The following is an 11548-nucleotide window of genomic DNA, read 5'->3' as shown; positions in this document are numbered from 1 at the left end:
GATTGGCGTCCAAAGGGGACGTAACCACCAGCGCGACGCGGAGTCCCGGTGAGTCATCGCGAGAGCGGCGGCCTGCGGCGCGGGATGGCCACGGAGCCGGGCGGAGCTGTCCAGCGGCTCCCGGGGCCGGATCTGGGGCCCGAGACATGGCCCGGGGTCCCGGCCCGCTAGGCCGGCCTCGCCCCGACACGGCCGCCATGCCCAAGCGAGGGAAGCGACTCAAGTTCCGGGCCCACGACGCCTGCTCTGGGCGAGGTGGGCGAGGGGCCGGGCGATGAAAGGCCGGCGGGTGGAGGAGGCGGGCGGCGGAGGCGGCGGCCGGGGCCGGGGCCTGCGGGGCGCCGGGGTCTGGCTGGGGGACGCTGAAGGGAGACGGCCGCCTCCCCTGAGGGCTGTGCTTGTTTCAGTGACCGTGGCGGATTATGCCAACTCGGACCCGGCCGTCGTGAGGTCCGGACGGGTCAAGAAGGCCGTCGCCAATGCAGTTCAGCAGGAAGGTAGGCTTCTTACGAGCCTCCAGATCGGGTGCGGAGACGGAACTGGGCGGTTTGTTCCTGCGGTTCCGTCCGTGTCTTTATTGCAGCCCTTTGGGCACCTTCCGTAAGCGTGTTTGCTCTGCTCCGGGCTTGCTCAATAGATCCGGGGAGGGCGGGGCTTAGCCAGGAGACTGGCACTTTCCGTCGCAGAAATGCCTTATTTGTGTCTCTGCCTTACCGTAGCGTGCGCTTCGGCAGTTCCCACTCCCTTCTTGGCTGTTAGTCTTTTTCCTGCAGTTCACGTGTGTCCTCCCCATGCTCTGCAGTTTGCTTCTAGTGTAAGAACCGAATCTTTCTTTCCCTTCTCACATGCTTTCCTACTTCCAAGCTTTGCACTCACCTGACCCTGACACCTACTGTCTCCAGCCCAGGAACATGATTAAATGGGATTCAGTGCCTCTCAAACGCAGGTCCTCGGAATTTGTGAAAATGAGAACAGCATTGCCTTTCACTTTGTCCCTGGGGTTTATAGCTGGGGAATAGTGCACTCCTTTTTTCTTCAGCCTGAGGTTTGCACTTTCCAGGAGTCAGTTTGCCCATTGCTTTCCAATTATTTGTATTTAAAACACTCAGTTTTCTTTCTTTTTAGAGCTTTCACTTTCTTTAGCAGCCTCTCTTAGTTTTTTTTTTTTTTAGTCTCCCCCCCCCCCCCCCATGGATGCTGATATCCTGCCTAAGCTGTTTGTAATTCTGGATGGGACTGTGCCTTCTCACCCTTCCCTTATTTCCTTCTAGTAAAATCTCTTTGTGGCTTGGAAGCCTCTCAGGTTCCTGCAGTGGAAGCGCTTTCTGGGGCTGGTGAGTCCTGTGACATCATCGACAGCAGTGATGAGATGGATGCGAAGGAGGAGAGCATCCATGAGAGACCTGTCTCCAGGAAAAAGAAGAGCAAGAGGCACAGAGGTATAGGGCTTGCTCTCTCTTGGTTCATTAATCCTGTGTGTGGTGACAGCTTGAAGCTGTCACTTTTTCCGCAGCACCAGAGGTGACAGCAGTAGAGAATCCAAGTTTGGATCTCAGGAGTGGGATGGTTTAACATACCATGAAGCTTTTCTTTACTGATTCCATTTCCTACATTTTGAAATGTCTTAATAATTGTGTTTAGAACACAGTTCTTTAGTAATTACTTAATTTTGACCCTAAACACAAAATTTTTAATAGCATTCTGCTTCGTAAAAGTTCCGATGGGTCTCAGTGGAGGAAATGCTGGTAGTCATTTGCCTTCTCTTTCTGAGAGAGATTTAATGTAGGACAAGGTGGGGCCCAAACATGGTAGACTGAGCCTTAAGTGATTACAGGAAAGGGTAGGAACCAGAAAAGAGGATGTTGCTTCAGAGACATTGATCTCTGATAGGAAGAACCCAATGCAAGAACCTGATTGAGTAACAGCACTGCAGGAAGCAGTTACCTAGAAAAGCAGAGGCATCTTGGGGAGGTGGTGTAGGGGCTTTTTGCCAGGAAAGAGAAGGAAGAAAGCTAGCTTTTGGATAGTTCTTTGACGAGGTTTGAGTTAAAGGTTAATGTTAGGATTAGCCCAGATTCAGGCGTCTGTATGGAGTGTGAGTTTTCACTTGAACCTGAGATGTATACTGCGCCTCAGAGTCAAGAGAATTAACACTGATGAGGTCTGACGGAGGAGGAGGTGGGATGCATTGTCAGAGTCTCTGAATACTGAATGCCTGTGGGCAGGATCATAGGTCAGACTGGCAGGGAAACAAGGAAAAATGAGAAGAAAAGAAATGTGCACAGGCAGTTACTGAGTAATGGGAAGACTGCTGCCACTTACCAGTTTTTTTATTCAGTTTTCACACTGAGGTTTTCCTCATACCATCTTAGAGTCAGTTTTGTTTTTTAAATGATCGAACTGAAGAAAATGTTTGATGGTTGGGGACTGTGAGGAAAATCAAGGGCAAAGCTGGAATTTGGAGTTAGAAAACCTGGGTTCTGTGTACCTTCCCTAGGTGGTGAGGTTCTGTTTTCCTGTTAGTAGAATGGGCACAAGAACATTTTTCCTTATTTCCGTTGAATTATGAGAATTGAATGACTTAATGTGTGCAAAGTTATGTTGAAAACTTCAAAATAGTATGTAAGTAATTGTTAAATAAAGGCCTTAAAAACAAGACCTATTCACTGGGCAATAGAAAGCAAAAGTTTCCTGCAGCTGGAATAATCAGGAAATGATGAATTTGAGAGGCTTCCTTGGACCTATTTAAAACCTTTTTCTTATCTGTGCAAGCCCTGGGAGAGCCTAACTGATTGGGGATCTTTAGCTGTGTGTGTAATAGTAGTTCAGAGATTAAGGTAGATGATCTGACTGTGGGTGGTGGGCACACAATGCAACATACAGATCGTGTATCCTAGAAATGTACGCTTAAACCTATAGGACCCTATTAACTAAGGTCACCCCAATAAATTTAATTTAAAAAAAAAGAAGGTAAGAGATTACAGGTTTTTTTTCTGTTTCAGAAGACCTGGATGGGGCTGGAGGAGAAGAGTACCCCATGGATATCTGGCTGTTGCTGGCTTCCTACATCCGTCCTGAGGACATTGTGAATTTTTCCCTGATTTGTAAGAATGCCTGGACTGTCACTTGCACTGCTGCCTTTTGGACCAGGTTGTACCGAAGGTGCGGCCACAGGGAGCTCACTGTTGTCTATGTAGCTGATTTCATGCTGTTTGTGATGTGGACCTGCTCCTGGGATGGTGACCTTTGTACTTTCTCTACTCCATGCCTCGCGTGAGCCTGGCTTTGGACTCCTTGAACCCCTCTCATTTAAAATTGATATTATTAATTCATCCAGGTAACTGTCTTCCCTGTGGTTGTCCCCTCCCCGATCCAGTATCCATTTCCAGCAAAAAGTCTTGCTTCAGGTTTCAGAATTGTCTGACTTTTCCTCAGGGAGTTGTCTTAGGTAGATTTTCAAAAGCTTCAGATGCCCATCCGTTTGCCTTTCCAAATGGATTAGTTTCTTAGATTTGCTAGTAATCTTGAAGTACATATAGTTCTTGTACTTATGCTGCCCTGTGTACAGTGGTAGTGGTGAGGAGAGGGCGAGCCATGTGACTGGGGAGGGCTGGCTCTTGGTACTGGGTGCACAAGTGTAGTGAAAGTTATGAACTGTCAGTGAGAATGTGCCGGGAAGGGAGTAGAGGACCTGCTGCGACATGTGACAGGAGGACCTTGTGGCTCTTCCCCAGGATGGGGTCTGAAGTATATTGTACTTGTATCGAGGCAAAGACTTTCCCGTTTTTGAGGTGATGTACTGAAGATTAGGAACTTTGAAAAGGGTGGAGAAGTGCAGGGTTATGAGGGTCTGTGAACTGGGTGTCACACAGCAAAGAAGCAGAGGTAGCTGAGAAGAAGAGCTGGTAATGCGTGTGTCAGAGAGCACTGGGGGTAAGCTGACTACTGGTCGGTGAAGTCACACAGAGACCGGGAGTCCTAAGAGACTGACCTGGAGCAGGAGAGACAGGCCACATGTTGGTAGGAGTAATGTGTCGTGTTTCAGGCACTACACGCTGGATGCCTCTCTGCCTTTGCGCCTGCGACCAGAGTCCATGGAGAAGCTGCGCTGCCTCCGGGCGTGTGTGATCCGATCTCTGTACCATATGTATGAGCCCTTTGCTGCTCGAATCTCCAAAAACCCAGCCATTCCAGAAAGCACGCCCAGCACATTAAGGAATTCCAAAGTAAGTGGGAATTAGTGTTCGGCTCTTCTATGGTGGATTTGTCTCTGGCTTCCGTGATGGGGAGGGTTAGGGCTGCCGGTATGAGGCTGCTAGGGGACTAATGTAAACTTCCAAGGCTCAGGGCTTTCCCTTCTCCAAGATGTCCCTGCTGAGCTGGCCTGGCTTCCTTATGCTGTTAGCATCTTCCTCATTCTCTTATTTGTTTTCATGCATTGTACATTGGTCCACATTAGGTGGTTTTGATGGTTTGAGCTAGGAAGAACACAACTCCAATGGTAGGTCTCAGCTGTAATTCATAAGAGGTGCTTTAAATCATGATGCAAAGATGCACCCCGAACAGCTTCTGGGGTGACATTGATGTCTGGGATTCCCCTTTCTTGTCGATCCCTTAAGGTCCTGGTGTATAGACCATGCTCCCTTAGCGTCTGCTGAGTATGCACTGCTGCCAGGCCCCTCGGCGCTCCCACTCAGAGACTCCAGCGCTCTGAATCCTTCTGTGTCCAGGCTGCTGCTTCAGCCAGCCGACGCTCTAACCACTGAGCATACCAGCTAGGGCCAGGCTTCTTCTTGTATCTTGTGATTTCCCCAGCAGTTTATACTCACACGTCATGTTCAAGTTGTTGGCTTCTGGTTTGTACGTAGGCCTGTCAGCCTTTGGTCGGTCTTCTCCGAAACACCTACTGACTGTCCAGCTAGGCTAGTGTAGCCGTATGATGATTCGGGCAAGTTGAAGTCTCAGCCTGTTTCCCTCGAACTAATAGTATCTAAATTTTGTATCTTTTGAGTCTGTGGGTAATTTTTATTACTCTCAGCCTACACAAAATCTGGTGTCCTGTAGCACTTCCTGTTCTTTTGCGTTTTGTTTTTATGCTTTGGATGGCACAGCGATTCTTCTCCCCAGGTGATATAGCCCAAGTGTGATAATATTCTACCTGTTACATATTGACTAAAGGGTACTGCTGATTTCAAGATTATTTATCAAGGTTCCTCCTAGGGTTGCAAATGGAGGTGGTCAGGGCCATGGGCTGAGCTCAGTTTAATATCACGCCAGCTGATGGATACAGGGTGGGGTAGAGTTTCACCCAGCAGCTGTTTCTGCTTGTAATGTGAGTGGACAGTGTATCGTGTGACGTTTACAGTTTCTGCGCCCAGAAACAGTGATAGTGTCAGACTGACTGTGATGAGGAGGGCATCATCCCAGAGCCGACCAGCCAGGTATAGGTTGGTTGCTGGAAGCAGAGCAGCGTTGGGCAAACTCGTGCTGACACATCGTAGCGGCTCCAGTGCCCAGTCCTAAAGGACCCGTGTCTTCACACTCTTATCACCGTGTAGTAATTTTTAAAGTGGACTCTAAAAGCCAATGTGGAATGATAGCTAATGTTTAATCCAGATAATAAGCCCAGGCCACCTGGCTGCTTCTTTTGTGCCTTGTTAGAGATCTTCTGAAGAGGATGTGGGACCTGCAGTGGTAGCTGTCCCATGCATGGCCTTGCCACTTGTACAACTACAGTCGCATGGCATTCAGGGAGTTGCCAGCATGCCTGAAGGAGCGGTCCCACGTTCCCGGACTCCAGCTTTTCGTATACGATTCTCCCTCTCTCTCTTTTCAGTAGCATAGCTTGTGTGGGACACTGGAGCCGTTGTGATGGCAGCAGAAGTGTTTGCCCCTTAAAGCCAAGCCCATTATTTTTGATGGAACATCAGGACGTACAGGGCATGTCTGAAGGGCAGGACAGCTGGCACGGCGGACGACCCACCCCTTGTCCCCTGGGAGGTACTTGACTTCTTGTGCTTAACCTTAACTGTAGCCTGCCTTTCATGAAGGGCGCACTGAATTCAGCCCAGTCCTGCAGTGTTCACACCTGCTCTCTGCTCCTATAGGGTCCTGAGCGGCTCGCTCCTATTTGTTATAGGGTTGGCCTTCTCTGCCTGCCTTTGTTACCATCTTGCCTGGTGGCTACTCACGTTTTAATATAGAGGAGTGGCCTGCTGAATCTAAGAATGCCCCACTCCCTAGAGACCATGTAGGGTTGACTTCACAGCCTCTGAGGTTGACGTACGTTGGTCCCTCTCCTCTTTACCGAATATCCCTGGGACTGTCTTTTCGTGTTGCACCAGTGTCAAATTGGGGGGCGGGTCTCTATCTGTGCCAGAGTGAACTCAGCATTGGGACTGGCGGGCTCTAGAGCTGGCACACAGAGAGGCTCCTGCTGGTTACTTTTGGTTACCTTGTTTGGATTTTTTCCTTTTCTGTCTTTTATTTTTGGTTTATTTTTTTTTTTCTTACAGTGCTTACTTTTCTGGTGCAGAAAGATTGTTGGGAACAGACAGGAACCAATGTGGGAATTCAACTTCAAATTCAAGAAACAGGTATGTAGTTGTATCTCTTCTTTGTTTTTCAGATAATATCTTGTTCTAATAAATTTAACGAGGCATAAAGATGACTTATTAAAACCAAATGCACATCAAAACTTGCAATAATGCCATGAAGAGACAATGAAGAAGGAACTCGCCTGGGTGAAAGACACACAGGGTGTAACAGCTTAGTGCAGAGAGTGACCCTGGAGTGGGTCCTGGGCCCTGGAGCACAGGGCTCTGCAAGATGCCCGGGATTAGATGGCCACTTGTGTCTCCCCTTTGTGCAGCACATGTTCTCTGGAGTTGACAAGTCACAAGAGATTTGCAGTCTTCCAAACATTTGGAGTGCCTCTGATAGAGCTATACACTTCCATTTTTTGCCAGGTGGCAGGAAATACTGTCTAAATAAAGTATTACACCAGCTGCCATGTTGCTCATCCCAAGGGCAGGTTTTCCTTGATCTCTATGGAAATATGTTCATAAAGAGAGAGGAGATAACAGAAAAATGGGTCTCATGGCATCAGTTGAGCCATAAACTTTTCATTGGTGGAGTCTTAGATCCATAAACTTGTCCTCTGAGCCATGAGATTGATTCTCTGTTCTTCTCAGTCTCCTAGATTAAAGAGCAAGTGTGTGGGAGGGTTGCAGCCTCCTGTTCAGTATGAAGATGTTCACACCAACCCCGACCAGGACTGCTGCCTCCTACAGGTCACCACCCTCAATTTCATCTTTATTCCAATCGTCATGGGGATGATATTCACCCTGGTAAGTGGAGACAGGATGTCTCTTCACCTCTTTCATAGACTAACTAGTACCTTGGTTTTGAAAGAAATTTGTAAATTTAACCATTGAAGAAGTCTTTGATGAAGATTTTAAAAAGTCTGAAAGCAGACTTGCATATTAGGAACAGGCGGATTTGTGGAGAAGTTATTTATTTTGGGAATATTGCACCTCTGTTTTTTGTAGTGATCATGAGTGTAGAGACGTGTCCCCACGAGGGACAAGGACGAGGCTGTATACCGAGACCTCAGGATGCATGTGGCGTCATACATGCAGCATTAAAGTGTGGTGACCGTCTTTCCTGGGGGGATGCTTGGAGCCATTAATGCTTAGCTAAGAATTAGATTAGTAAACAACAAATATGCCTCTGGCATGTCTTTTAGATTCTTTAATTTTTTTTTAACTGGATTTGAAACTAGAGAGTTTATGTAACTTATCTTCTCTGTATTTTAGGCTTATGTTCAGAGAACATGGGGTTCTCCCCTCCACACTGAAAATAGCTTTATGCCCTGGCCGGGTGGCTCAGTGGGAGCGTTGTCCCGTTCACCAAAAAGGTTGTGGGTTCGATTTCCGGTCAGGGCACGTACAGGAGGCAGCTGATCAATGTTTCTCTCCCCCACCTCTCCCTCTTTCTGAAATTAATAAACATATCCTCAGGTGAGGATTAAAGAAAAAAGATTAAAAAGTATATATACACACACACGCACACGCACACGCACACACACATATAAGAAAATAGCTTTTTTTTTAAATGGTAAAATAAATAATACACGCTTTATGTAAAGAATTTAAGTAGTGCATAAATACACTGAGAAAAGGTGACTTAGACTTCCAATAACCTACAACTGCAGTTTACCTTTTGGGAACTGCTCTTTAGTGTGTCTGTTAATATGTACATGTGTACACTGCCTCTCAAGTGATTTTGTGTGATGGAGATGGCGTCATACACGCTGCTTTATTGTAAGCACCTCCCCTATCCTAGGTGAGGCCACGTTAATGACCCAGTTGTCTACCACTCATACTCCATGTACTCCATGCTCAACAGTTCTGTACGGATCTGCACATGTAGGAATATTTAGAAATTTTGTGGTGTATTTTACACACACAAAAAATGGGATCATGTGTGTTTCATGATTCTTGCTTTGACTTGCTCAACAGTATTTGATCAAAATCCCTGCTCTAACCAAAAATTTAAAAGTTGGTTTTGGTGGTAGTCTGTGTGCGTGTATCCTGATTTATCCAGCCTTTTGAGAGAGTTTAAATATATGCAGCTGCCTGGCCGAGCGTGGCTCAGTGGTTGAGCTTTGACCTAGGATCCAGGTGATCGGGGTTCGATTCCTGGTCAGGGCACATGCCCGGCTTGTGGGCTTGATCAATGACTCTCTCACATTGATGTTTCTATCTCTCTCTCTCCCTCTCCTTTCCTCTCTCTGAAATCAATAAAGATATGTTAAAAAATAAATAAATAAATATATGAAGCTAAAGAGAAAAAAATCATTCTTAATTTTTATATTTTTGCACAGGTGTTGGTATTACTTAGAGATTATCTTGTGGCCTCGCCAGTGTAAATTTTGTCTAGACTGTCTCATTTCAGAGTGTGCTGTAGGAGAACAGGTTGTTTAATTTCGATATGGAATGGAATGTAATTTGCTCTCTCCTCCCAGTTTACGATCAATGTGAGCACAGACATGCGGCATCATCGAGTGAGACTGGTGTTCCAAGACTCTCCTGTCCATGGTGGTCGGAAACTGCGCAGCGAGCAGGGTGTGCAAGTCATCCTGGATCCAGTGCACAGCGTTCGACTCTTTGACTGGTGGCATCCTCAGTACCCGTTCTCCCTGAGAGCATAGTCACGGCGTCCTGTCCCTGTGGGCAGGCTGAGCTAGGCCAGCCCATCGGTCATCAGAGCCCCCTGTGGAAGGATGGCTGGATTGTTTATCTGGTTAATGATGCACATGCTCTTCAGGTTCCCAGGGCTCCTATTGGGGGAAGGAGAAGGGCTGAATCAAGAGCAGAAACAATTACGACTTCTAAACATATTTTAATGTAAAATTTCATTTGAAAGGAGAAACTGGGCCCTGTTTTCTGGTTAAGCCCCATCTGGTGCTATTGAGTTTGTCCTTTATTCTTTCATCCCAATGAAAGTGGACAGTCTTGCTCCAGGAAGGAATTAGACTCTTGAATCAAACAAGGAAGTTGAAGCCTCCCCTGTGGATCAGAGGAACCGTAGGACATAGAACTGCTGCTACTGTTGCTTCCAGTGTAGCTGCCCCTCAAATTCAAGTGAATATTCTCCCTTTACCCTTCTCCAGAAATAAAGCAGGTGACAGGGTTTTCAGAATCTTGCAAGATTGGCTGTGTATCTTTCTTTAAAAGTAATTTTTGGATATTTATCACATAAATATTCTTTTGCCAATTTTGGATTTTAGGCATTTTTTTTGCATGAGACTGAGAGTAGTGATGGTAATGACTTTGTGTCCTTGTTCCTGTACTAGGAACTTTACATAGTATCTCTAATGTCCACAGTCTGTCAAGGTAGGTGATACTGCTCTCTCATTCTGTGGTTGAGGAAGTGAAATCAGTGACGGAGGCAGGACTCCCACCCAGGACCCTCGGCTCTCCCACAGTTAGAAGGTCAGTCTCGTTTTTCTGTGGTAGATGGTGGCAAAGGGGAGTAGGCAGAGTGCACGCAGATAAAAAGTCAAAGGTGAGTAAGAATTTGATAGTGGTATACCTTATCCCTTTTTTCTTATAACCTAAAGGTATATAAGAAGAAAGAGTCTGTTAAATATGTGTTTCTAAGTAAAATATAAAACAAATTAGAAAAGTTATTACAGGAAGGATAGTGGTATTTTCATTGAATTGTTAGAAAGGCATTTATTATACTGAAGGTCATTAAAAAATACATCCCATGCTTGAAACCAGCCTCCTGAACTACGAGCACATTGTGATGTTCCTGCTTGGCCCTGTCATCCTGTGTGTCGTTACTGCAGAAACCTGTTGTCAGAGGACTTGCTGTAGCTGGTATGTCTGAGAAGAGGAACATGGCTGGGATGTTTTATTTTGTTTTGTTTTTGCTGACAAGATAACCTTGCTGCTTTCTGCCACCCCACCCCCACCACAAATTAGCCAGTGAGCTAGATATTGCCATGAGGTAGGCGTTAAGATGACACTCTTTAGACAGGAAAATCTTGTGGGGGCAGTTGCTACCATACTGCTAAATTGGTGGTGGTCTTTCCTTACCATCCTCCCTGCCCCCTGCTATTTAAGGACTGTTTAGGGAGCATCTGCTGAATACTGCTGATAGCTAACCTTACCCCACACAGAAGGTGGAACTGAAGCTGTTTGCACAGAAAGTGAGCCTGGGTCCATGAAAATCAGAATTTGGGCATTTAAATGTTAAAAAATAAACAAAACCCAAGGACAGTAAGCACCTTGCACATCTCTACATTCAAACGTTGCCTCTGAGGCAGAAGAGAAGCACAGATCCCTAGTTCCCTGAACTAAAGATTCCATGGAGCAGAAGGGGGCTCTCCTGGTGGATTGCATGTCCCCCATTTAGGAGTTCCCTTTAAAAGGGGGAGTGAAATGCTTTTGGCATAATTGTGTTCTGGCTCAGATTCTGAGTTTTTGTATCAAACTCTGTGGTATGATGATAGATAAAATATTAGATGTTGCCTCAGCTGTTCTCTCAGCTTACTGTTTGCAAAACACTTGGTAAAGCGTTACCAGGGCTTTAGCTTTCCCTCTTCACTGGCTGAGTTGCCATTTCTAGGGCGATTCCTGTTTATTAGTGAAAGGATGTGAAGTGTCGCAGGGACTTCCTTTTGATGAGACCCCCAAACCACCTGGAGAAGAGTTGGGACTTTCTGGACTACTTATGTAATTTTCCTTAAATATATACATTGACTTAGCTCTGACAGTTGAACAGAACATGAATTTAGCTTCATTTCTCACCCCACAAATACATCACAATTACTCAGATTTTCCTGCCTTCTACCAAAAAGCACCTGGAAACTAAGCCAAGTGGTGAATATATTGGAGGAAAGAAAAAAAAGGTTATATGTGCAACTGATCTCAACTACAGCCTTTGTTGATATTGAACATGTGCTTATCTGTAAATATGTACACAGTGCAAGCACATAAATATTCTTCACACTCCTGCAGTACACACAGCCTTGGGC

General features: G+C 46.1%; 1 protein-coding gene across 4 annotated transcripts; it reads left to right on the top strand.

The window, feature by feature from the left end:
- The first annotated feature begins 13 nt into the window (after positions 1-13).
- Positions 14-9780, top strand: TMEM183A (transmembrane protein 183A). 4 transcript variants are annotated; one of them, XM_081124282.1, is made up of 8 exons: positions 14-255; positions 408-497; positions 1272-1439; positions 3003-3162; positions 4046-4226; positions 6516-6596; positions 7194-7349; positions 9029-9780. In XM_081124282.1, the coding sequence occupies exons 1-8, from the start codon at positions 147-149 to the stop codon at positions 9212-9214; spliced, it is 1131 nt and encodes a 376-aa protein (XP_080980408.1). In that variant the 5' UTR covers positions 14-146; the 3' UTR covers positions 9215-9780. The 4 variants fall into 4 exon arrangements, with proteins under 4 accessions (XP_080980408.1, XP_080980410.1, XP_080980409.1 ...); XM_081124284.1 differs by having other exon boundaries at positions 44-255; positions 1296-1439; XM_081124283.1 differs by having other exon boundaries at positions 44-255; positions 3006-3162.
- Positions 9781-11548: the final 1768 nt, after the last annotated feature.

Source organism: Miniopterus schreibersii (assembly GCF_964146895.1).
Source record: "Miniopterus schreibersii genome assembly, chromosome: 21".
In the NCBI taxonomy this organism is placed as follows: domain Eukaryota; kingdom Metazoa; phylum Chordata; class Mammalia; order Chiroptera; family Miniopteridae; genus Miniopterus; species Miniopterus schreibersii.
Note: the sequence above shows the minus strand (reverse complement) of the source record. Positions and strands in the feature narration are given on the sequence as shown.

Coding starts and splice junctions, on each gene's coding strand:
- TMEM183A (XM_081124282.1), top strand. CDS start 147: ATGGCCCGGGGTCCCGGCCCGCTAGGCCGGCCTCGCCCCGACACGGCC. Junction 1,440..3,002: donor GAAGAGCAAGAGGCACAGAG/GTATAGGGCTTG, acceptor TTTCTGTTTCAG/AAGACCTGGATGGGGCTGGA. Junction 3,163..4,045: donor TGGACCAGGTTGTACCGAAG/GTGCGGCCACAG, acceptor GTCGTGTTTCAG/GCACTACACGCTGGATGCCT.